The sequence below is a fragment of the Erpetoichthys calabaricus genome, chromosome 1 (assembly GCF_900747795.2).
Source record: "Erpetoichthys calabaricus chromosome 1, fErpCal1.3, whole genome shotgun sequence".
NCBI lineage: Eukaryota > Metazoa > Chordata > Cladistia > Polypteriformes > Polypteridae > Erpetoichthys > Erpetoichthys calabaricus.
The window spans coordinates 80,854,327-80,879,706 of record NC_041394.2 but is presented as its reverse complement, the minus strand read 5'-3'; the positions used below and the strand labels follow the sequence as shown (position 1 = coordinate 80,879,706).

General features: G+C 40.3%; 1 protein-coding gene and 1 long non-coding RNA gene across 2 annotated transcripts in view; one reads left to right on the top strand and one right to left on the bottom strand.

Annotated features, from left to right (window-relative positions):
* Nucleotides 1-4,864: 4,864 nt before the first annotated feature.
* Nucleotides 4,865-25,380, top strand: part of LOC114652439 (sorting nexin-32-like) — a 77,861-nt gene continuing 57,345 nt past the window's right edge. The window contains exon 1 of the mRNA XM_028802823.2: nucleotides 4,865-5,077. Within this exon, the coding sequence (XP_028658656.1) occupies nucleotides 5,036-5,077 (42 nt within the window). The 5' untranslated portion in view covers nucleotides 4,865-5,035. The remainder of the gene's footprint in view (nucleotides 5,078-25,380) is intronic.
* LOC127529374 (uncharacterized) overlaps nucleotides 17,874-25,380 on the bottom strand; it is a 262,990-nt gene continuing 255,483 nt past the window's right edge. The window contains exon 2 of the long non-coding RNA XR_007936055.1: nucleotides 17,874-18,030. This is a non-coding gene — a long non-coding RNA (uncharacterized LOC127529374). The remainder of the gene's footprint in view (nucleotides 18,031-25,380) is intronic.

Genomic DNA, 25,380 nt, shown 5'->3' with positions numbered 1-25,380 from the left:
GGTCTGCAACAATCTTTAGGTAGGTGGTATGTGTCAAAGTAACATTCACAAGAATGCCAGAACCCAAGGTTTCCCACCAGAATATTGCCCAGAGCACCACATTGCCTCTGCTAGCTTGCCTTCTTTCCAAAGTGTATCCTGCTGCCATCTATTACACAGTCAAATGATGCACACACACACCAAGACTTCCAAATGATCTAAAAGAAAACATGATTCATCAGACACATGCTCATGTGCCCATTATAGGCACTTTCAATGATGTCAATGGGTCAGCATGGGTACTCTGACCAATCTGCAGCTATGCACCTAATTGTGATGCATGTAGTGTTCTGATATGTCTATCTCATGGCCAGCATTAAGTTTTTCAGCAATATGTGGTATGGTACCTCTTCTGTGGGTTAGGATCACAAGGGCTAGCCTTCACTCCCCACGCGCTTCAATGAGCCATCGCAATTTGGTCCTTATCAAAGTCACTCAGATCCTTATGCTTGCCCATTTTTCCTGCTAACAACACATCACCTTCAAGAACGAACTGTTCACTTGCTGTCTAATGTATTTCAGCCCTTGACAGGTGCCACTGTAATGAGATAGTCAATCTTATTTACTTCATTCATTAATGGTTTTAATGATGTGGCTGACTGGTGTATATATATTTTAATTTCACTTAGTTTATTGAAAAGGTATCCTGATTTTGTTACGAGTGCCAAAATACTGGTGAGAATAATGCCCCTGAAGTTCAAGTTTCAATAATTTGTTAAGTTTATCACCAGATATATATTGTACTTGTGCGCAACAGACTCCAAACCTCCATCTATTATCCTGCCCTACTACTGGTTTCCTCACTTATCATAATGTTATGGATGGTGCAGATCATTTTGGGGATTATCAATGCACTCAGATCTGCACGGGCCCCACACTATATAAAATAAGAACCTTTAAAACATTGCATCCTCTCTTCTATCATGTTTCATTTTCTAATTAGAAAAATGTCAGAGGTGCCTATCAAAGAGAGAAACAAATACAGCCACGGCATTAAAAAAAAAAAAAAAAAATCCCACAGTGAAGCTGGATTTTCTTCATAATCCTGTAAGTCTACCTTGCAAGGAAAATGTTTTGAGTCAAGCAGTCTTACCGTAAACCAGTCATTCATCCATTTGCTAAGACCATTTTTTCAATTACAATATGCAGAGGTACAGTATAATCATTATTTTAGTCACACTGGATAAAGCAAGAACACTGATAATACTGATTTATGATGAAAGTGTACACATCCACACAGAGTCATTTCAGATTTGCCAATTAATCAAAAAATAGTACACATTGAGAAAATGTGCAAATTCTATACATAGTGTTCCCAGAGTTGTGAGACAGCAACACTAATTTATCACCACATCACCCTGCAATGAAAAAAAATATTATCAAACAAGAAACACATCATATAAAACTTGATTAAAGTATGTAGGATAATGGTTATAACTGGAAAAATTATTTGATTCCATTCTGCTGCTAATGTTATTTCTGTCAAATTACATTTCCACCCACGTCAAGATTGTTGTAACATGCCGAGGACTGTGTTGCATTGGGGGGGGCTAAAAAATATTGGTCACATGTGACTAAAAATTAAATCGTGGGGTACATATAAAATAATTAATTTAATTCAATTAAAATGCCTAGATTCCTTAAATGATTACAAAAAAAATAACTACTGTATTACAATTTGCAGATTTCTCCAATTATAACCATTATCCTACATATTTTAATCAACTTTTATATGATGTTTCATTTTCTTTCCATAGTTAAGTTGGTTATAAATTTCACTTTAATGAATCTATACATTTTTAATTGAATTAGATAGATGGATACAGTTAGGTCCATAAATATTTGGACAGAGACAACTTTTTTCTAATTTTTGTTCTGTACACTTCACTTCAGGCTGTCATTGCCAGCAAAGGGTTTTCAACCAAGTATTAGAAATGAACATTTCCAGTTATTTAATTTGTCCAATTACTTTTGAGCCCCTGAAATGAAGGGATTGTTTTAAAAAAATGCTTTAGTTGCCTCACATTTTTATGCAATCGTTTTGTTCACCCCACTGAATTAAAGCTGAAAGTCTGCACTTCAACTGCATCCGAGTTGTTTCATTTAAAATTCATTGTGGTAATGTACAGAACCAAAATTAGAAAAAAGCTGTCTCTGTCCAAATATTTATGGACCTAACTGTAGATAGATAGATAGATAGATAGATAGATAGATAGATAGATAGATAGATAGATAGATATACTTTATTAATCCCCAAGGGGAAATTCACAAGAATTAGTTAAGAAAGAAAAACTCTTCTTAATTTTTTGGCAGAGAGATATGGGCAGACTAATATCTGCAGAAAACTTCATGAACAGAAATGCAGAGGCTATACTTCAAGATGCAAACCACCAGTTTGTCACAATAACAGAATGGCCAGATGAGTTTGTGACTAAGTACTTGAGAGCCTGCAGAGTTCTGTAAAAAGGTCTTGATAACAAACTAAACAGAGATGAACCTGTATCAGAGTAAACTGTGGAGATGACAAGGAACTGTCCAAGATCTAAAGCATACCACCTCATCTGTTTAACATGGTGGTGGGAGTGTTATGGCTTGGGTATGCATGGATACTACAGGTATTGCACACTCGTATCTTCATTGGTGATTTAACTGCTGATGACAGTTGCACAATGAATTTCAAAGTGCATTGAATCATCTGCTCTAGTTTCAGTAAATACATACCTCAAACCCATTGGAAAGGGCTTCATCCTTCAACAAGATAATAATCCCAAACATATATACTGCTAAGGGAACTTGGGAGTTTTTCAAAGCTACAAAATAGAAAATTCTTGGATGGCCAAGCCAGCCACCCGATTTAAATCCAAATGCGCACAACTTGAATATGCTGCAGAGAAAATGAAAGGGGACAAGCCCCCAAAACAAGCAGGAGCTGAAGACGGTTGCATTAGAGGCTTGGCAGAGTATGACCAGAGAAGATCCTCTGTACCTGGTGATGTCTGTGAATCGCAGACTTCAAGCAGTCATTGCTTGCAGGGGATATGCAGCAAATTACTAAACACGACTGCTTTAATACACAAACATAATGGTGCACTGAAATGAGAGGACTGTGTATAAAAAGTGTTGTCATTTCTACATGGTGTGACCAAAATGTATGCAAATACCCTTAAATGAAAGTTTGCTATGTGCACATTAATCACATCTGAATTGTTTGATTTGTAATTTTACACTGTGCAGCAGAGGAGTAAATCAAGGAAAATTGTGTCTTTGTCCCAAAAATTATGGGGGCCACACCTGAAAAACAGTCTTCAGCTTTCAGCAGACTCTATGGCAGGGGTCTTCAAGTTCAGTCCTGGAAGATCACAGCTGTGGCAATCCAGGACATGCTTGGGGATCCTTGGTCTACTGGATACATGGCACAGATAAAGGTTAAAATATTTTGTTCCCAACAATTCATTACATTTCCCTTGCTTGTACTTTACTCTTGTGGCTTTCTTTGAAATTTTCCTTCTAAATTATTTTTATGTAGGTGGCTTTATATTTAGTTTTACTAGTTTCCTGAAATCTGTAAAAAAAAAAAAAAAAAAAACCCGTCACTCTATTTTTTTCTAGATTTCATTATGAAACTCTAGCCCCAAAATATATTTAGGAATATTGTTTTCCACTTATATTAAGAACGCTGGAAGATGTTAAATTAACTGCTGTTAAAAACAATAGCGTCGGCTATAACTATATTTAATGCAGGCATATATATTCATAACTCAAAAGCCTTACTTGGAAAGGCTAATGGTTTATTTAATCTTTTGATTATTCAGATCTGGTCCACTTTTATCCTTCTGAATCTCCTTTACTTTAATCAGGTAATGACCTGTAAAAACAAATTTCGGACGAGATCGTGTAATTTTGAGGCCTTTTGTTATGTAAAGTTTAAAATGGCGTGGGTTTCACAGCTGTACTATTTTTAGATATTATCTATCTACAGGTTGTATCTATTTTTAAACCCCTTCATACAGAACTTATTACCATATCATTGATAATAAAAAAAAAGGGAATTGAGTGCAGCCTCTCCAACCATGAAAGCGGGAATGACTTCGACGGATTTTCAATACCTCGCTTTTCTCGGGGGTTTTTAGAAGACCGAGTCGTCTGGGCGTACATAGATAGCATTGGTATGCTTGACACGCAGGCACACTGGTGAAAAGCGGAGTACAGAAATGTGTGTAAAAGTACGAGTTCAAGGTTTGGGCAGCGCCGAACATGTTAATCAGAAAAGCCCTTTCAATTGGCATGGCCATTTCGTAAATAAGAGCCAAATGTAATGCATTATTATTATTATTTTTATTATAATTACATCCTGCTATCTCGAGAAATGGAAAAAAACCCTTAAGCCTTCGTGAAAAAAAATAATTTACTTCCGCGTTGCGTCTCTGTGCTGTAAAACCGCTGCGGTAGCCGTATCTTTTCAATCCAAATATACAAGCGAGATATTTTCCACCCTTTAGTGAATTGTTTGGTTTTTTTTTTTTAAGAAGCGTAGCACAAGTGAATCAAGCCCAGCACGTTTACATACACTTTACTTAACGTGCAAGTCCTCCTACCTTTTGTTATGCATACTCAAAGATTATCCTAGCGAGCATTCTGCTAGCTTACGGTACGTGCACTCAATAAATAAAACCTTAAGGACGTTCTCTTAATGTAGAACTTTCCTTAACTAGCAACTTGTAGGCTTCCTCCTTAAAAACGATACGGGCCGGCGGCCAATTCGATGGACTCTGTTATTGACCAATGGCATCAATAAGAATGGTTTCTTACGCCAATCGTATCTCGAAGTAGGTGGGTTCGGTGAGCCCTGGCTCAGGTGACTCCTGGAAGTGGGTTGCTGGTGATCAGCTGACCGGGTCTGTTTTTTTTCCAGGTTCATTCATTTACCCTGTTCTTTTTTTTGGTACCGTATTTTTTATTTTCAAGTAGTTTCTTAAATACTATAAGAAGGACGAAAATGGACGACAGTCAGGACTTGTTCGTGGGTGAGGATGGAAGGGTAAGAGGCTACGGTTTTTTTTCGACCTAAATTTTGAACCCATTCTTTCCGTTGCACCTGCTTTCGGAAAGAGGTTATTGAATGCCTTTTAATGAATGCTTAGGGAGACTTGTTGCAGTTGAAAAAAAGACGGACACCTTTTGATAAGTCCTTTTGTGGTATTTAATTTTCAGGGACCACCACCTTAAAACACGAATGCATAAACTTTTGGACTGTGTTTTTTTCTTTTTTTACTCTTGTTTTATTATCAACAATAAATCATTTGTACTATCTATAAAGGGCTTTTTTATGCATTCACTTTATTTATATACTGTTTGTATATACTATAATGTGTGTGTGTGTGTATATATATATATATATATATATAAATAATAGGCACTAGATAGTGTAACCTTCTGTCTAATATTGCAGTGGAATTTGCACCGTTATGCACGCTAAGCCGTACAAGCCTACAGCGCATTGTCAGGACTATATACTGTATTATGCACCCTTTCGTTGCAGATGCATCTAGTGATGTAACAGGAGGGCGGTTTCGGGTGGGTAGTTAGTGGCCTTGATATTTTGGGTGGAAAGTCGGAAGAAGAAGAGTTGAATCAGACTTTGTTTTTCTCCATGCTGTCCAAGATGGAGTAGTTTCTGAGCAGGCTATATATGAGCCTGCAGCAATCCTGTGTTGAAAATTTCTCCTGTATTACCTCTGTTCCTGGCAAGCCAAAGGGCAACCATTATGCAGCCTGAAGCACCAAGCCTCTTGGGCTACCTAGTTTGTAGTTGTGAGGTCTGTAAATTACAACATGGTACAAATGGCCGTTCCTGGACATGCAGTCTCTTAATTCTTGTTCCAGGTCATCCAGCACAACCTGTATTTAGGAGCTTTCCCAGAAGATGTGTAGTGATGTCTTTTTCTGTGTGAGAACTCAGGTAATGTATGAAGGTCTGTAGGGTTAAGCTGCACATGACAGATCCTTGTGCCTGCTTTAGTTTCCACAGGTCAGTTATTACTTCATCCAATTTCTGATCCCTAACACACTGAGAAATCCAGTTTGGACCACAATGTATTACAGCTGTTCCACACGGATCATGGGGTAGGAGAAATAAGTGGAATATGGAGTTTCCCCATAGGGCCATACCCATTGCCTGCCAGAGTGCAACAGATGCATGTCAGTATGTTGTTGGGAATGGCAGCCCACATTTGTAGAACTCCTTGTATATTTTTGTCTGCTTCACTGTATCCATCTTGGAGCAAAATAATGAAGTAAAGCAGTGTTCTTATGATGGGCCCACAGACCGTACCAAGTGGGTGCCATTTAATGTGAAACAGGGAGGATCTCATTCTGCTTTGCCTTTGTTGGTAATGGTTTAGAGGCCCAACAGGATGATTCTCTACCTGACTTTTGTCAGTTTCTCATCATCAGTGTAGTGCACTCTTTGCCAGACAATACGTCCAGGGAAAGTCTACTTTGATGGACAATAAGATGCGGGGTGGAGGATGACAGATGTCACTGCCTCTGGCTCCTGCAGTTAACCTTCTCCCCTGAAGCTTGATTGAATGTTTCATGTCTATGTGAGTGCCATCCTCTATTGCTGGTCTTCCCACTGCACAGGGACTTCATTTATGTACAGTTAATATATGACCTCTTGTCTGTGTGGTCCTGATGTAGTGATCCCTATGGACAGGGAAGGGGGTAGATTTACAGCTAAGCTAATCAATGCCATGTTTGGCGCTCATTTTCTTCAATGGTATGTAAGACTGTAGGAAGTTAAGTAGACTAGAAGAGTCTGTACAGTTACCCCAATGACAGTGTATTCATGATAAGGAGAAACCTGAAGTGCAGCCCTCTAAAGGAGATACTAATTTTTGCAAAGGTGTTTACTGCCACAGACTGCATAAACATTTAAGACTTATTTTTTTATGGAGCAATCCGCTTGTGACCACCTACCATTAACTCTCCATTTTTTTAGTAGCATTAGTCTGAAAAAGTTAGTAATTATAAGACTTGTAGTCTTCTTGTCAGTTACTGAACCTCATAAATTCAGTTCAGGGACACAAGGGTGCTGAAGTCTATTCTGACAGAATTAGACAGGAACCAGCCATAATTCTTTTTTGTACAAGGCCAAATTATTGTTACGTATTAACTTTTCAAGTGCGTCTTTTTCTTTTGGGAGGGAAATACGCGAGGACACTGGGAGAATATGCAAATTCCGTGAGGCAGCGTGGTTAACCAAAGTGCCACAGCAAAAATAGTAATACACATGAAAAGGTAATGCATATGAATTATAGCTTTAACAAAGTGGCTAAAGTTAGAAAAATAATAGGAATGCATTAAAAAATAATTGTACTAATAACTATATGTAAATTATCCACATTTTATATAGTACCTTTCTGTAGTAAATTGCATTCTGTAGTACATTATTTCAGGGCGCTGTCCACCAAAGGTCATGTGAAAAGACAATTCTCCCTAAGGATTATTAAAGTATATCAAAATATTTTTTAAAAATCTGTTGTAAAGAACAGTACATTGTTCACATCATCTTATTTCAATTTGATTGATGGCTGTTGTGTAGCTGTCCCACTGTATATGATGAACTGGCATCCAGTAAAGGTTTGATTCCTACCTAGCACTTGATGCACTTAAAATAGGCTTAAATAAATGGATGAATAATAATAGATTTAAATCTGCCTTTCTTGACTCCAATTGACACAGTGCAATGATGTATTGAATTATATACAAAACTTCTAGGCTGACACTCCAAGTGCTGATTACCTCCTTATAGCCGCTCCCCACAACAATGAAATCAATAAACAAGTTAAAAAATGGAAGAATAGATCATATAATAATAATAATGACCTAAAATAACAAGTCAGAAGAAGTCTCTTGACACCCTGAAATAGATAAGAGGGTTAGAAAATGGACTGATGGATTATATAATTAATGAATTCTTTCTAATGAAACACATTGGAGAACACCATGGTTGCAAGGATTTAATACCCCCAAGAACAGAAGTGTTTTTGATCTGGAATATTCTAATGACATTGTGTGTACCTTTGACTCCTTCAGTGTAGCCCATTCAGTCTTAGACAATTTGAATTTGTCAATGCCCTGCTATAGACTCCACTTTACTCGATCAAAATGTAGCATCATGCTTTAGGGTTTGACAGAATCAATTCAAGCCACTCTTCTCAATGGTGAACTTTTTAACCAGAGGATAAGTTCACCCACCTGAGAAGCTGTATCTGTGCCAATGGCAGGATAAGCAAAGTGACATCCCCAGTTTCGAAGGCGTGTTCTACCTTTGCAAACCTTTGTAACCTTTGGTGGCAAAAGGACATCTCCCTACTTATCGAGAGCCATGTCAACAATGCTACAGTTTGCCCCACTCTATTGTATGGGTGCAAAGAGTGGTCAGTGCACGCAAATGACCTGCATCCTTTACAAGATATTGACCATCGGTGCCTCAGGAACATCAGGCGTATCTAGTGCGGACAGCAGAAGACCAACAACCAAGGATGTTTGGACACATTCTTCAGATCAAATAAGAAAAGACTACAAAGAAAGTTTCACTTGCTGAATCGGAATGTGGATGGAAGAAACCATGTGGTACTATCAGGCCATGACCGCACCATAAAGGAGAATGCCAAAGGCTCGCGGCTTTATTTGCTTGACACCTACCTGTCTGGGGACCCCCAAGGTACAGACTCTTGAAGAAATGCCTAGAAACAACCAACCAGTGGCATTTGAACTCTTCCTGTTTGTATATGTTGCACTGAGGTCCTGGAGAGGGTTATCTTGGGCCACTGTGATGTATGCTGCAGTACTGTGTAGATGGTATGACAATAATGCCACTAGACTGGACTGGATTGTATGCTCGAAACTTGTTTATTGAGCCATCTGTTTTTTTTCTTTTTCTTCAAAAGGCAGATTACTTGGTTGTGTGGCAGATTTGCTGCATTATGTAGCATAACATGTTTCTCTGTGGATGATGAATAATAATAATGACCAAACAAGAAACTCTGAACTTGATTAAATGTGCTAAGGGCACAGATGGTTTTTGGAAGTCAAATACCATATTTGTGGGAGTATCAGTAGAAATGGAGAAGGTCACAGACAATCAAACATGTTCATTTTATTATTAAATGAAAAGCCAGTATGCCACATTGAATTTGGGCATCTCTCTAGTCTGATTCTGAAGTTCAAGCTGTATGGTTGAGAGTATGTAGAGTAAGCAAAATGAATGTGGGTCTAATGTGGTCACACATCGTAGAAGGCTTTACAAATGCTTTTGCCTTCAGGACATGGTGCTGTTGGTTTTTTTTTTTTTTTAAGCAGGGGCTATTGATTATGAGAAATATTTGCATCCCAAACAAATTAAAAAAAGGAGAGAGGCAAGCTGTGCTAATGGCTGTAAATTATTAGCTGATGTGTTTGGCACCCAGAAACTTTAATGTGGCAAACACTTAGCTGTGCTAATGTTTGAGAGTAGGTGTGAATGTATGTAGCAGACATTCTCAGTGCTGTTTGTCACCATTAGAGAGCGCAACCTTAATTAGAAAAGGTGTTAATTGAACAGCTCGATAGAGCCTGCAGTGAATGGCAGGGAGTTGCAATGGTTTGTTGCTAATGTATTTTATCCCAGTGGAAAAGACTTGTGTTGGTGAAGCTGTTGATGTTTGATATTTTCAGAATGGAGGTTGCTGCTGCAATGTATGAATATTTGAGATAACTGGCAACTGATTGAAATAATGTTTATTAACTAGACACTCTTAGAAATGTTATTTGAATCAAAGGCTCTAGTCATAATATAAGATTTAAGGAATATATAAACATACTTGGGTGGTATGGTGACATAATGATTGGCATTGCTACCATATAATTCTGAAGTTCAGACCCAGCCCTAGTTCTATTTTCTTCCAGTATCCCAAAGCTATGCATGTTAGATTAATTAACAACAATAAACTGACTCTGTATGAGTGAACGTGTGTCTATACAAATGCGAGTTTTGGTACTCCTCTGCAAGATTGTGTCCTGCCCTTCGCTTTATGTTGCTTTATGTGACCCTTAAAAAGTGCTTTTTGTGGCACAGAATTCTTTTACAAGTGCAGATTATTCTGTCCAGGCTTTCAGTCATTTATGTTTAACTCTGTGTAGTCCATTTCAAGGTCACGGATACCGGAGCTTATCCCTGCAGCATCAGGCAGCAAGACTGGAATTAACCCCAAATAGTGTCAGTCCCTTGTTGCACTTACACAAACACTCACTGTCATACAGGCAGTTTCAAGTTGCCAATTACTGTACCTGAACACACACCTCTCTGGAGAGAAGATGGTTACCAGGGCGCCTAGAGAAGAATAAACACAGACTGGGGAGAACATGCAAAACAGTCCTCAGTCTGGGATTTGAACCTTGAACTCTGTTAATACTCAGTCTTCAGATTATACCAGGCTAGAATAATCTTATTTAACATTTAGAACACGTAAAACCGTAGTCTCATGTTATACTACATCTGTATGATATTTGAATGTCATACACCATTTCTTATATATTAGATTAGATTAGATACCATTAGATTGCTTCACAAATATGCCATTTTATATTAAAAGTACAGTATTTTTTTTAAAGTATGATGTGCCAGTGATGGAAGACAAAAAGGTTTCTCTTTTATCATCTATTACATCTTTTTGCTGATTATTGAGTGGGGAATTCCTTTAATTACAACCTTTTTCATTCTGTAGCAATTTAGGTAGACAAATTGTTTCAAAGTCAACTGGCCTGGATCTTGGAAAGAAGAAAGAAGAGTATAGAAGTGACATGGCTCTCAGTGTGACCCTGTTAATGATGACATTGTGTCAGCCTTCTTGAGGGAACTGTGAACTCAAGTCCCAGATGTTTAATAAATTTGATTAATAAGATGTAATTTCTTTGGCATAGGGAAGCATTTTCATTTTAATGTTAGAGTTTCTCACTGTGCCCTCCTGAGGCTGGTCTTCTAAATGATCTGTGAATAGAGGCGGTGTTGCATGACACTTAATTTCTAATTCAGTTAATCTTCTTGTTCTCATATACTGTACTTTAGTCTGTCCAGACAGCTGCCACCAAATAAAGAGTTTAAAGCAAACCCCCACCAACCACCACCTCCTAATCATACATTTCTCAAACCCAGTTTATTAGCACCAGCCTTTCTCCAACTGTTCCTCCAACTGTTCCTCCACCTTTATTCCTCTCCCAGCCATAACCTCACTTCTTTGAGGATTTCCCTTGACTGACCTCAGCCACTATTTGAAGCACAGGACCTCGGCAATGCACAGCTGAATATCCTGATTATGTTGGACTATGGGTTAGGGATTAGTTCATTTACAGGCAGTCACCTAATATGTAGTGAAACCACTACACCTTAAAGGCATCTTCACATGTGCACCATTGTGGTGTTGGTGGGGGGGTTAGGGATGGGTGGTGGTATGCATCATGTGGGTGGCTTCATGAACCCCGATGCACCACTGATGTAACTGTCCATCTAAGGACTGTACCTGCTTTTTCAAATTTGGAGGCATAGAAGACTGATACTTTTGCAGCAACTTTAAGTTCAAGGGTAGGAAAAACCCCTGGATTAGGCTCCATTACAATTCAGTATCTATTTTTATATGTGACTGAATAATAGAGAAATGTATTATTTATATGAAAAGCAGTGTGGTAAAGTGGGTAGCCAATCTACCTCACAGCTCCAGGGACATGGGTTCCATTCCTGGCCCAGCACACATTTTAAATTTGTTTCCTCACACATCTTAATTAGACTAGTGTGCGTGTAAATGTGGATGTGGCATCCTTGTACAGGGCTTGCTCTTACCTTGCACCTATTATTTTCATTAACGTATTTAATGGATAAAACACTTCAGAAAATAGATGTGTGAATGGACCACAATAAAAATGTTGTGATATAGTATCCTCAATAAGCTAGAACTGGACACCTGAAAGTATACAATTAACACAGATTGTTAATGGCAATTGGCTAGCCCCAACCTGCACCACACCATTTAGCAGTGCAACAGACTGAGTTTGATGTTACCATGTCATGAAACTGTACTGTCTGACCACATGGTAGAGAGTCAACACATTTTTATTTGTAAAAATTAAAAAAAAAAATAATGCCATAATTGTGTATTGCTTATCTTGAGGATTTCCTGGGGATGTATTTCTAACTGGTTATTTTTTTTCCACACATGTTCTATAGTATTTGCACTTGGACACACCATTTCTTTGTGTACATTGACCAAACATCCATCCATCATCTGGCCCACTCATTTTGATGCACATTGACGAGTATTTCAAGATGACATTTCCTTGGCAGATTAGTGCAGCTGCCTCACAGTTCCAGAGTCATAGTTTCAAATCCTAACCTGGCCATTTTCTGGGCAGAGTCACTGTGCCCTAAAATTACCTGGCATCCAATCCAGGCTTGTTTCCTGCTTTATTCCTCAAATGACTTCCAGGGCGGGTTCTGTCTATATAATGAATGGGTGATCTTTTCTTACTAGACCTTTTCAAATTGAACTTAAGGCATTTGACAAACGAGGGGAGTTCATTCAGTTTGTTTGTTTGGCTAATAGCTAAGCTGTTCCAATATCTCATCCACATACTTCTTAAAGGTAATCAAGGTTTTTGCTTCAACTACATGTCTTGGAAGTTTGTTCCAAATTCTCACAACTCTTTGTGTAAAGAAGTTCTTTCTGGCTTCATTCTTAAATGCATTTCCCCTTAATTTCCATCTGTGTCCTCAAGTACATGATTCACTGTTCAAAGAATTGTGCTTGATCTACATTATCAGTGCATTTGAGAATTTTGAAAACCTGGTCCCCACATAGTCTCTATTTGTTTAAGACTAAATAGATTCAATTCAGTAAATTTGTCCGAGTAAGACATGCCTTAAATTATGGGATACACTTGGTTGCTGTCCTTTGCAAAGCTTCAGATGCTGCAATGTTTTTCTTATAACGTGGTGACCATAATTGAACACAGTACTCCAGATGCGGTCTCACTAATGTGTTTTTTAGTCAGAGCATAACGTCCCTCAATTTATTTTCAACAATTTTTATGATATACAGTAACCTAAGATTTTATTTGCCTTTTTAATCACCTTTGCACATTGCTTAGATCAGGGGTAGGCAACGTCGGTCCTGGAGTGCCACAGTATGTGCAGGTTTTTGTTCCAACCCAGTTCCTTAACGAGAACTCAATTATTGCTGATGAAGCACATATTGCTTAAGTGACATTTTAATGCTTCATTTTAGTGGTCTCGCTTGTTAAGGTTCTCCAACCTTAATTGCTTATTTCAATCTTAAACTGCTGCATTCAGTGTTTTAATTGCTCCTTATTAGCAATAAGATGTAAAACGGGGTAGGCAATGTCGGTCCTGGTGAGCCGCAGTGGCTACAGGTTTTCATTCCAACCCAATTGCTTAATTAGAAACCAATCATTGCCAATCTCAGACCTTATTTAATTTTATGGCTTGTTAGTCTGTGCAATGTAAGGCTTTTATATCGTAGATTTTTTTCCTTTTCCAAGGATATCATCCAAATGATTTGAAGCCTAAAACAGATCATTTTCAGTCTGTCACATTTTTCTATTAAGTGTTTTATTAAATCAAACCGTGCATGATGAACACACACAGATGTAATTGGAAAAAAGCTAGCTAGAGAACTGCTGGCTGCTTTGTCTTTTACATCTTATTGCTAATAAGGAGCAATTAAAACACTGAATGCAGCAGTTTAAGATTGAAATAAGCAATTAAGGTTGGAGAACCTTAACAAGCAAGACCACTAAAATGAAGCATTAAAATGTCACTTAAGCAATATGTGCTTCATCAGCAATAATTGAGTTCTCGTTAAGGAACTGGGTTGGAACAAAAACCTGCACATACTGTGGCACTCCAGGACCGACGTTGACTACCCCTGGCTTAGATGATGAAAATGTGTGAACATAAACCCTTAAATCTTTTTTGAAGTTGCTTCCTGTATGATGGTGTCTCTCTTCCATCCTCCATTTACAACAGATGTTACCTTTGCCAATGTTAAGCACTTTGCACTTTTCTATATTAAACTGCAATTTCCAACTGTTTGCTCAGTTGTGAAGCTTGTCCAAGTCTTTCTGAATTGTTTTTGCTGTCTCCTCAGTGTCTACTATTGCTCATATTTATGTGCCATTAGTGAATTTCACAAGTGTATGCAGTATACTACAATCTGTCATTAATGTAAATCAGGAAAAGTAATGGTTCCATGGTAGACCCTTGAGGGACTCCGCTGATGACTTCACTTCACATGGAGCTATCTATCTATCTATCTATCTATCTATCTATCTATCTATCTATCTATCTAGACTTTTTGCCTCCTGCTGGTGAAACAACTTGAGATCCAGTTATATAGGTTACAGAATTAATCTTCTGTGTGGGACTGCAATAATGGCTTTTTGAAAGTTAAAGTAAATTGTGTTGTATGCTTTGCTTTTGTCAACTATTGCAGTTGCCTGTTCAAAAAATTCTAAAGGGTTGTTTTGGCAAGGTTTTTCTCTCATAAACCCATGCTGTTTTATTTAGTATATTATTTTCATGTTACTTTCAAGCATTTCAGTTTTGTTTTTTAGCTGTATTGTAAATTACAATCATAACTTTTTTTTCAATTGATAGCATCCCAGTGTACAAGGTTATTAATGCAGTCAGATCATTGGTGACTTTATCACATTTTCAGAAGTAACCCACTGTTTTAATGGACAACTGTATAAAGGCATTCAGATTTTGTGTTTTTTCTTTTACATTTTTTTTGTTTTGCATATTTAAATTGCTCTGCCCAATATAGGAGAAATATTTTTGATGAAATGAGCACTGCATTTTTTTTGTACAGTTAACATACATGATTACTTATAAGACCAAAGTATGACTCCATTCAAGCACTGAAACCAAGGGTATTTCTGAAACTGGTAGAGAGGCGAGGCAACAGCCATTCTGTGAAAAGCACAGAGGAATCGGACAGACAGGACAAAAATAGCAGGAGGCTGGGAGCCTTGTAGATTGAGAGTACCAGGCTGTCAAGGGAAGTAGGTCAAGTCAGTCTGATAGGTTAATGCTGCCCAGATGAAGAAGCCAGCCAGGGACGTAGCTATTGTGTGGTGGTGTCCTGCTGACAGCAGTGTGGTGACGGGGACAAAAAAAGAAATCCCGTATCACAGACAGTTGACAATTTCTAGGCTGCATTGGTTTTAATGATAAATATGGAAGGTACTGTATACATTTTGTATTTAAAATAGACATGCACAGTCTGCGGTGTCTCCAAAACTCTGTGACATGACTCACTGTGCAGCCACAAAACAATGTGCTTGCTTCATCTTGCAGATTGACTAAGAATAGCAAGCAGTTCACCTTTCCGATGATATGATTTGACCGCTTCTGCATCCAAGCAAAATGAAACGCCTCAGTAATTGGAACACTGCAGAAGATGGGGCTCTCCGTTGCAAGGGGATCACAGATGTGAAATTAAAGGGAGAGTGTAAGAAACGACAAAAAAAAATTAAGTGAATTAGAGGGTGAGAGAGAGTAGACAAAAAAAGGCAGATCAGCCTTCATCATCACAACTCCAGTGGTAAGGACAAGGGCTTAATGAAGTGACCACAAGGCTGTGCGTTTGCAGTTTGTAGCACCCTGCAAGGAAAGAAAACACGTCAGACGTTTTCTTAATGCAGGCAAAAAGTACCGAATGTTTATTGAACGTGCTTTAACTATATATAACTGTTGCCTATTTCCTCATCACCCCGCCTCCTCTCACACTGCAGTGCGTGTGAATTGTGTCTTTAGAGGTGCAGTGCTTCCAGCCGCTACACAGGTCCCCCCAGAATTCACATGCACAGGCAACGTTAACTTTGTTGAGGCACGCACTATGCGCCCTGTCGGAGTGCGGTTAGGCGGGGTTGTGACCAGACCTGGAGAACTAACATCTGAATGCCTGGTAGGTACAGGTGTGTTAGGAGAAGCAGGTGCCAGAAAAAGACTCAAAAACCTCAGAGGAATCCAAGTGTTCAGGCTTGAGGCAATCCACCAAGACCATCTGCTGTTTGCCACTGATGTCAAGCACAAACCTTTTGTCTCCACGTTCCAGAACTCGGAAAGGGTGGTTTCAGTGGGCTGCGATGTGCCTCATGCCAGACAAACACGAACTTTGCTGATTGCAGGTGGTATGGAAGCCAGGAGTGAGGAGAGCCATGCTGAGCAGGAGGTACCGGCCAGAAAGTGACTGCTGTTTCTGGGAGCAGAGATTGGTGTCGGGATGCAGTCCAGGGGTCAGAACTCTGAGGGATAAAATCCCCAGTTAGCCAAAAACCAGTTCAGCGGACAAGACTTGCAGATCCTCTTTTGGAGCTGTACGTAACCCCAACAGCACCCACGGCAGACAGTCGACCCAGCTGTTGTTGGTAATGGAGGCCTTGAGGGCTGACTTTAGTGACCGGTGAAATTGCTCACAAAGGCCATTAGCTTGGGGGTGGTAGGCAGTGGTATGGTGCAGGGTCGTCCCAAGGTCTTGTGCCATTGTAGCCCAGAGCTATGAAGTGAACTGTGCACCTCAGTTGGATGTGATGTGGGATGGCATGCCGAACCGTGCAACCCAAGTGTTGATAAAGGCTCTCGCTACTTCTGCTGCAGTTGTGGATGTCAGCGGGACAGCTTCAGGCCACCTGGTGGTCCTGGCAACCACAGTGAGCAGGTGTGTAAAATCATACTGTAAGAAGGAGGAAGGGGGCCTACCAGGTCCACATGAACATGGTGAAAATGGCGAGTAGGCCCCGGGAAAAGTGTCAGTGGGGCTTTAACAGGGCGATGTATTTTAGCCTTTTCACATTCAACACAAGCTGCTGCCCAGCTACGAACATCTTTTTTTAGGCCCCACCAAACAAATTTGCTCACCACCAAACGTTGGGATGCCTTTCGTCCTGGATGTGAGAGGCTGTGTTTAGTGTCAAAGATGCGCTGTCTCAGGTAGTGGGTGTGCGAGCATGGCCGCGTCAGCTAAAGCACATTTGGTATTCGTAATTGCCTCATCCAGGTCTTTGGACCATGTGACTGGGGACTTTGTGGACTGGCCTTGTAGTTCCTCATATAAAGGTTGCATAATGAGTGCTGCCCAAGGAATGAAGTGGTGGTAGAAACTGACCATGCCCAAGAATACCCAGAGGCCGCTTACGGTGTGGAATTTTGGAAAATCGGTTACAGCAGAGACTTTGGAAGGCAAAGGAATCACACCGTCTTTTGAAATGCAGTGTCCCAAGAAATCTATAACAGGCACTCCAAATAGACACTTATCGGGATTGATTATCAACCCATGCAGGCTCAGGCCCACTTTGGAGGAGCTGGAAACCAAGATGTCATCTAGGTAGACAAAAAGGAAGTCAAAATCACTGAGGACAGAGTCCATCAACCTCTGGAATCTTTGCACAGCATTTTTAAGGCCAAATCATGTTCGTAGGAATTCAAATAATCCGAAGGGGGTGATGACTGCTGTTTTGGGGATTTCCGCCGGGTGCACGGGGGTACTTGGTGGTAGCCGCAGACCAGGGGCCTCATGTATAAATGCTGTGTATGCACAGAAATGTTGTGTACAAACGTTTCCATGCTCAAATCACGATGTACGCCACGCACTTTTCCACAGTACCTCATACCCTGGTGTATGCAAGTTCTCCACTCGGTTTTGCAGACTGGCGGCACCCAGCGTCAAAGCAGTGCTACTGTTTCTGTTTGGTTACCCTTTCTTTTTCAGATCCACATCCCTGACGCGGCTTTATAAATACACTGAAATTAACCGTATATTGTTTATTAGTATAATGCATCTGATTGTAATTAACCAGTAACAATATAATGGTCCATGGAATGGTCAAACTATTCTAAATACAATAGCTGCTTTAGCGTTGTTACTCTCACTGCACCTTCTTCTTCTTCTTCTTCTTTCAGCTGCTCCCGTTAGGGGTTGCCACAGTGGATCATCTTTTTCCATATTACTCTCACTGCACCACTCAGAGTATTTATATCACTGTATCTGAGTGGGGAATCAATGTACAGACCTCGCGGTTCAGAAACAGTTTCATCCCAAGAACTATAAACATATTCAATCAGTCCATCAGGTGCTCCTTTTTTTCACCTCACTGTAAACTTGCACTACAGTTATAATATTGCACAACCTGAGCCACTTTATAAAGCGCGTATTTACATATGATGACGATATAATTTTTAAGATGAAATGCAGCAAAATATGTTTATTATATAGAGAAAACTTCAACTTTATTTAAATAATCTATCTTGTTAATAATTAAACATGCCAGGAACACGGTGCCGCAGCGCTAGCTAGGAGCTTGTGCTCCGTTCACGGATTGTTCCTGCCTCACGCTGTATTCTTTCTTGTGCTGGCGCGACACTGGAAGAAAAGATAGATAGATAGAATAATTAAACACATATTACGAAGATATTTCAATGTTCCTTAAAAGTTTTGAAGAATCGGCGTTCTGAGCTTACAGATGGCTTAACGTCTATTACAGAGCTGATTGTATGACGAATGGGTATTTGGAGAAAGAAAAGTAAGGACAGGAATTAGGGGTTAGTACATTTGAAAGAGACAGTACTGCTCCAATAAAGTTTTTCATCGAAGGTCACGCATGGCGCAGTAAGCATCTTGCGTGAGACATGAACAATCACTGTGCCACTGTGTTCCCATGTTTAATAACATGATTTAACTCCCTATCATCATGAAAATGATATCACGTATGTATCTCAGTATTTTAATTATTCAGAGAGCTGTAATATCACGAATGTAATGGATTCTGTGTCCTGTCGGAGGAAGAGAAAGCCCAGAAGCACATAGTGATTCACACACACAGAGCACATAGAAGATCAAATACAAAACAAAGCATTTAACGTGCTACTTTAGTTACGATGGGATTTGAGAAACTAGTAAATTTAAATGATTTTAAGATGAAGTTTATGATGTTCTACTTTAATGACAAAATAAACTATGAGATTAAAGTTGACATTTCATGCTTTTTTCCCCACTGTGTGCCTATTTTTTTTTGTCTGTACCCTAATAAGCTGTCATATGACACTCAGAAGGTGGGCTACGACTCGCCTTTTCACGGTTACTTTGATATCTGACAACTTCTTTTTTATTTCGGGCACTATGCGACTTTGTGAACTTGAGCTTTCGAGTTTCTCCGAGACACTGTCACTCGATCAACTTCCTTTTGTTGATTATACCACTGTTTAAACCAAAAAAATAATACGTTTTTCCTTGCCTCCACTTGGTATTTGCTGAAATTCTTCAATTTGTCCTACGTGCTTTTCCCATTGTCTTTTCACAGAACACAAAACGTAAGGGGCTATTTATATTGATTTACATATTCAAAGAGGCATAATTCTGGGAGGAGTTGGGGCGGGACAGCAGGCGCGCGCACGTGCATTACTTTTCACACTGACCGGAATTTATGTAGCGGAAGAACGTGAAAGTTTGCGTACGCACAGATTTATGCATCTGGATTTTTCTGTGCGTACGCACATTCCCGCTTTTGTGCTTACGCCATGTTATAGTGTGAGTTCTACGCACGCCATTATACATGAGGCCCCAGGTCCACCTTTGAAAAGATTATTTTCCCAGAGAGCCATGCTGAGAAATCTTATATGTGTGGAATACAGCGGTAATCCCCACGTGGTCGGAGACCTCCACCTGCTTTGGGAACCGTATGGATGGGCAATGCCCACTGGCTGTTGGATCGGCGCACAATCCCTGGCCACTCCATGTTGGCAAATTCAGCCTTCACAATAGCTAGCTTGTCAGGGGCCAGCCAATAGGCGTGGGCATGGACCAGAAGTAGAAATGTAGTGTTCCTCTCAATGCTTGGTTTCTGCTGGGGGTTTCTGTGGGTTTTGATAGCTGGGGGAATTTGTTGAGAAGGCTGGCGAAGTCACAAGTTGTGGCTATCATATTATACAGGGCGGAAGTAGTGATACTACCGAGTGTGCAGAGAAGGGTGACAAAGTCCTTTGCATCTACAAGGCAGCTGTTTTTAATATCAACTAGCAACCTACTCGCACACAGGAAGTGTCCAAGTGAAACGCCTTCCACTGAAAGATATGGTTGTGTCCTGCGTTCTGTAGGTTAGAATCATAGTGCCATTAGCGGCCCCCAAAACGGGCCCTTTTCTCCCTGAAGCCATATCAGTAGGTGATGCAGGAAGCACGGTCACTTGTGCGCCAGTATCACATAGAAAATGCCGGCCAGACTGGGCATCTGTTATGTAGAGTAGATGGTCTGCAGGTTCTGATGAGATAGTGTTGACCGACCTGGGTGGGTTAAACTTACAAGGAGGGCGACATTTCTTTGCGTTCTTGCCGAATCTGGCATGGTAAAAACACAGGTCAGTTATCTGTATGGCGACAGCTGGGGGATGAGCAGTACGAGACACGGGCTTGCTAATGGGACTGATGTGGGTTGCAGGTGGAAGATAGCTCTGCAAAGCAGAGTGCAGGCTGTCGACAATCTTGGCTAACTCGCAGTAGTCCACGATGGTCACGTTGGCCAGGGCAGTGCACACTTGTTCCAGGATCTGTTGGAGAAACCGCTCTCTAAATATAAAACAGGGCTTATGGCTACCTAGTAAAGCTAACGTGTGGTCCATTAACGCGGAGGGTTTTGTGTCTCCGAGGCCTGACAATGTTAGAAGCCGCCGTGCCCGTTTTGACTCAGTGAGGCCGTATGTCTCTAAAAGGTATGCCTTTAAAGTTCCATACTTGTTCGTGTCTGGGGGATTTTCAAGCAGACTCACCACCCTGGACACTGTAGAGCCACTGAGCGCTGCAACAACGTAGTAGTACCTCGTGTCATCTTCCGTAATATCCCGCAATGCAAACTGTGCCTCTGCCTGGGTGAATCATGCTGCATCTTGCTGTTCCCAAAACTTTAACGACACTGTGTTGGCAGACATGATGGCAGACATGATTATCGTAAATCTGAAATTGTCCAAGAGCGTCAGGGTCACCACTGTAGTGCCCTGTGAGGAAAGAAAACACGCCAGACAATGTTTTCTTAATGCAGGCAAAAACTACTGAATGTTTATTGAATGTGTTTTAACTATATACAATTGTTGCCTGTTCCCTCATCACCCCGTCTCCTCCCTCACTGCAGTGCGTGTGAATTGTGTCTTTAGAGGCACAGCGTTTCCAGCCACTACAAGTTCACTACCATCGCTGATTACCAGGGCTCAAAAGTAAAATTTTAGTGCAATGAAGACAGGACAATCCAGTTAGGAATGTGATTCTTACCATTTTCTTAAATGATATAATAATGGGTCTCAGGGCAATTTTTAGGAGGGCTAGACATGTACAGTATTTGAAGTGCACTTTTTACATACTGTATATTCTCATCTCTCATCCTCTTAGAATATGCATGTGTGTGGTTGTGTGCATGTACTGTACACCGATCGGTCAAAACATTAAAACTACCTGCCTAATATTGTGTAGGTCTCCCTCATACTGCCAAACAGCTCTGACCCATCAAGGCATGGACTCCACAAGACCTCTGACCTCTGAAGGTATCGGGCTCCAAGATGTTAGCAGCAGATCTTTTAAGTCTTGTAAGTTGCAAGTTGGGGCCTCCATGGACCAGACATGCTTTTCCAGCACATCCCACAGATGCTCGATCAGATTGAGATCCTTAGAATTTGCAAACCAAGTTAACTCCTGAATACCTTGTCGTATTCCTCCAAACTATTCCTGAACAATTTTTATAGTGCGACAGGGTGCATTATCCTGCTGAGAGAGGCTACTGCCATCAGGGAATACCTTTGCGATGAAGGTGTATACGTGTTCTGCAACAATCTTTACAGTAGTTGGTGGTACAATTGACATGAATGCCAGGATCCAAGGTTTCCTAGCAGAACTTTGCCAAAAGTATCACACTTCCTCCACTTGGCTTGTCTTATTCCCATTGTCCACCATGCTGCCATCATTTACCCAGGCAAGTTACGCACACGCATCTGGCCAGCCACAGGATCTGAAAGAAAATGTGGTTCATCCAACCAGGCAACCTTCTTCTTTTGCTCCATGGTTCATTCTTGGTGCTTATGTATTCATTGTAGGCGATTTCGTCAGTGGACAGGAGTCCGCATGGGCACATTGATCCATGTATGGCAACACAGCCCCATACACAACAACATGTAGTGCACTGTGTGTTTTGACACCTTTCTTTGATGGTCAGCATTACAGTTTTCAGCAATTTGTGGTACAGTAGTTTTTCTGTGTGGTTGGACCAGACAGGCTAGCTTTCATTTCTGTCCGCTTCAATAAGCCTTGAGTGACCATGACATTGTAATTTTTTCACTTGTTCTTTCTTGGACCACTTTTGGTGGGTACTAACTGACTGTTCAAGAACTGATTATTCACTTGCTGCCTAATATATCCCATGAGATAATCAATGTTACTCACTTTAACTGTCAGTGGTTTTAATGTTGAGGCTGATCAATGTGTGTAATATACTGTGGTTAAAGAAGAATGCCCTTGGGTGTTTCATCAGTCTGGAGTAGGGCTGCACGATATATCGTTTAGCATCATCATCGCGATGTGCGCCTGTGCAATAGTCACATCGCAGGACATCCAGTATCAGGTAAAGGAAATTAAACCAGACATGTCATGCTACAACTTTTCTACTGCTTGATACAAAAGGAAAACTTTTGCAAAACATTTTCCATGACTAACCTTCAAGAGAAGTCTGTGTGATATAACATAATTTACTCAAATTTAAGGGTTCCTGAATGCACTGAATTTGTAACTAGAGGGTGACATGTAGGCTCTGCTTGCACAGCAAAGCACTATTCACAGTATTCTTGATCAGTAGAGATACACTGATCAAGATTTTTGAGGCTGATTCTGTTCACCGAACTTTTTAATGGGAAATCAGCTGGTCTAAATCCAAGTACTGTATAATTTTTATAAAAGACAAGATTACTTGCATTACAGAAAAAGTATCACACATTTCACATACAGAAATATACAAAAGATTAAGCTGCAGCTCTGTCGTTTGTAAAGAAAGCGTCGTCTTCGAGCTCAGTTCCAGTATCTGGGAAAAAGTGCCATAAATTGCCACAAGTGCGCACATATGCCGTTTGTATTTAGGGTTGTACAAAGAAAATAACACTTAACTACCAGACCTCATTATTTAAAAAAAAAAAAAAAAAAAAAGATTCACAGTTTCCCTGCTTCAGACAATGTTCTGCCACTTAAAGAAATACACTCCTAAATTTCAACAGCAGTTTCAAAGGTCTATCTGCAAAGCCGCACATAACGGGGTTAAAGTTCTCGCAGTAATGTATTCACCTTGCTCTTCAGGTCTTTCGAAGCACAGCCTGTGATAAACAAGTAGGCCACAGTACATATTCACTTTTCCCCAAATTGCAAGCCGTCTCATCTATATTACTAAACAAAGGTTTTATATATGCACAGATGCCAGACGGCAGAAGCAAGCCGTGCCGAAAGCGCACGCGCACGGCGCCTCAGCAAGCCGTGCCGAAAGCTCACACACACAGCACCTCAGCGCCACAGAGTCAAACCCAGCGGCTTCCCAGAGTCAGTAGGTGGCGCCCACAACACAACCTGTAAACTAAACTTGAGGTAAAGTGTGCACGGCAAGTTGTATATATGCACAGAGGCCAGAAGCAAGCCATGCACAATACAACCGCCGCCCGAACACGAACGCGCACACCACCGCATATACAACCTTCGTTTAGTAATGTGGATCTCCAAGCCCGGATCCGCCGCCATGGTCACTTCAGCACGTGAATCCGCCGCCGTCAGCAAATGACTTCTAGCTAACGACACAGCCATAGAAAAACAAAAACAAGACCGCATGGATAAAAACAATAAACGAAGGCGCCTACAACGTGCTTCTGAAACACCAGAACCAAAGGAGTCATGGCTCCAAAAAGAAACAGCTTTAGTACAAATATATTTATTTAATCAAATGAAAACTTTCCCAGGACGCACCCACCCTCCATGATTTGTCATCCTTCCAAAGATCGGATGGAACAGAAAGTGATTGCCATTCTTGGATTTGCGATTCTTTTGAGAATCGGGGGTTTACTGGTGTTTTAGATTTAAACCCCATTCTAGGCACTGTCTGCATGTGTTTACAAAAGAAGTCACTTGTTTCTTTGCAGGTGCTAAATTTTACTGTTTTTCATTTACTTAAGTTTATTGTAGGTTAAAATGATAAACCACTTCAAATTGGCCTGGTTAGGGTGAGTGTGTGGCTGTGTATGAATGTGTCCTGCAACTGAAGGCCCAAAAGAGCAGTGATAAACAAGTTATTTTAGATACTGGGTTGAGGGGGATAGGATGGGGTTTTGTTTTGTGTGGGCTGTGTCTTGAAGGGATATTGAAAAGACAGTTATTATTCTTTCTAAATACGGGTTGCGAGTGGAGCATGTGTTGTGAGAAAATGCTTGGTTATCTAAAAATAATGAACTCCAATATTTTACTAGTGCTACATTTTGCTTTTTCCGAGCCTCGGGCCTATTTCTGCATCTTTTTAAATAATGCTATCGCTGATTACTGAGACAGATTTGGTTCCTTAGCATTTTCCTGCCTTCAGCACATTGTTGTAATGTTGTGTTCACATGGTCTCGGAGTATTTGGAGCACCCAAGTTTCACCTTTTCACTCCAGTGCTTTTACATGGATTTCCAGTCAGGCTATTCTGAGAAAAAAAAGTATTTAAAAGATAAATGACATTTTTCCTTAAATAAAGAGCAAAATAAATGTATTAAATGTGTATCACTTTGCTTCAAATGCAGTTCAACCAAAAGGTGGCATTTTAAAAATCTTTTTTGGCATATTGCAGAAAAAAATATTTCAATGCCAGTTTTTTAAAATATTGTGCAGTCCTAATCTGGAGTAATGCAAAAGAGTTTCACCATTCAAAAATGGTTTATTTTTAAACCAGCATATGCAAGGGATGGATTCGAAGGACCATAAAGTAATTCATGAAATAATAAAATGGACTTTCCTTCACAGGTCTTACTTCCTAGACTGTCAGGTGAGATGTATACCCCAGGTTTCCACCTCCCAGTTTCACACCAATCACTCTCTGTCTTTCTCTATCTCTCACTCTCTCTGGCTCTTTATCCTAAACATGTACCAGAAAAACGTTGCATAACCTCACCTCCCTGCTCAAAATGCATTGATAGCCACTGGCAGGGGGCAGGCTGCCTTTAAACATGATCCCATGGTTACTTCCAGGGT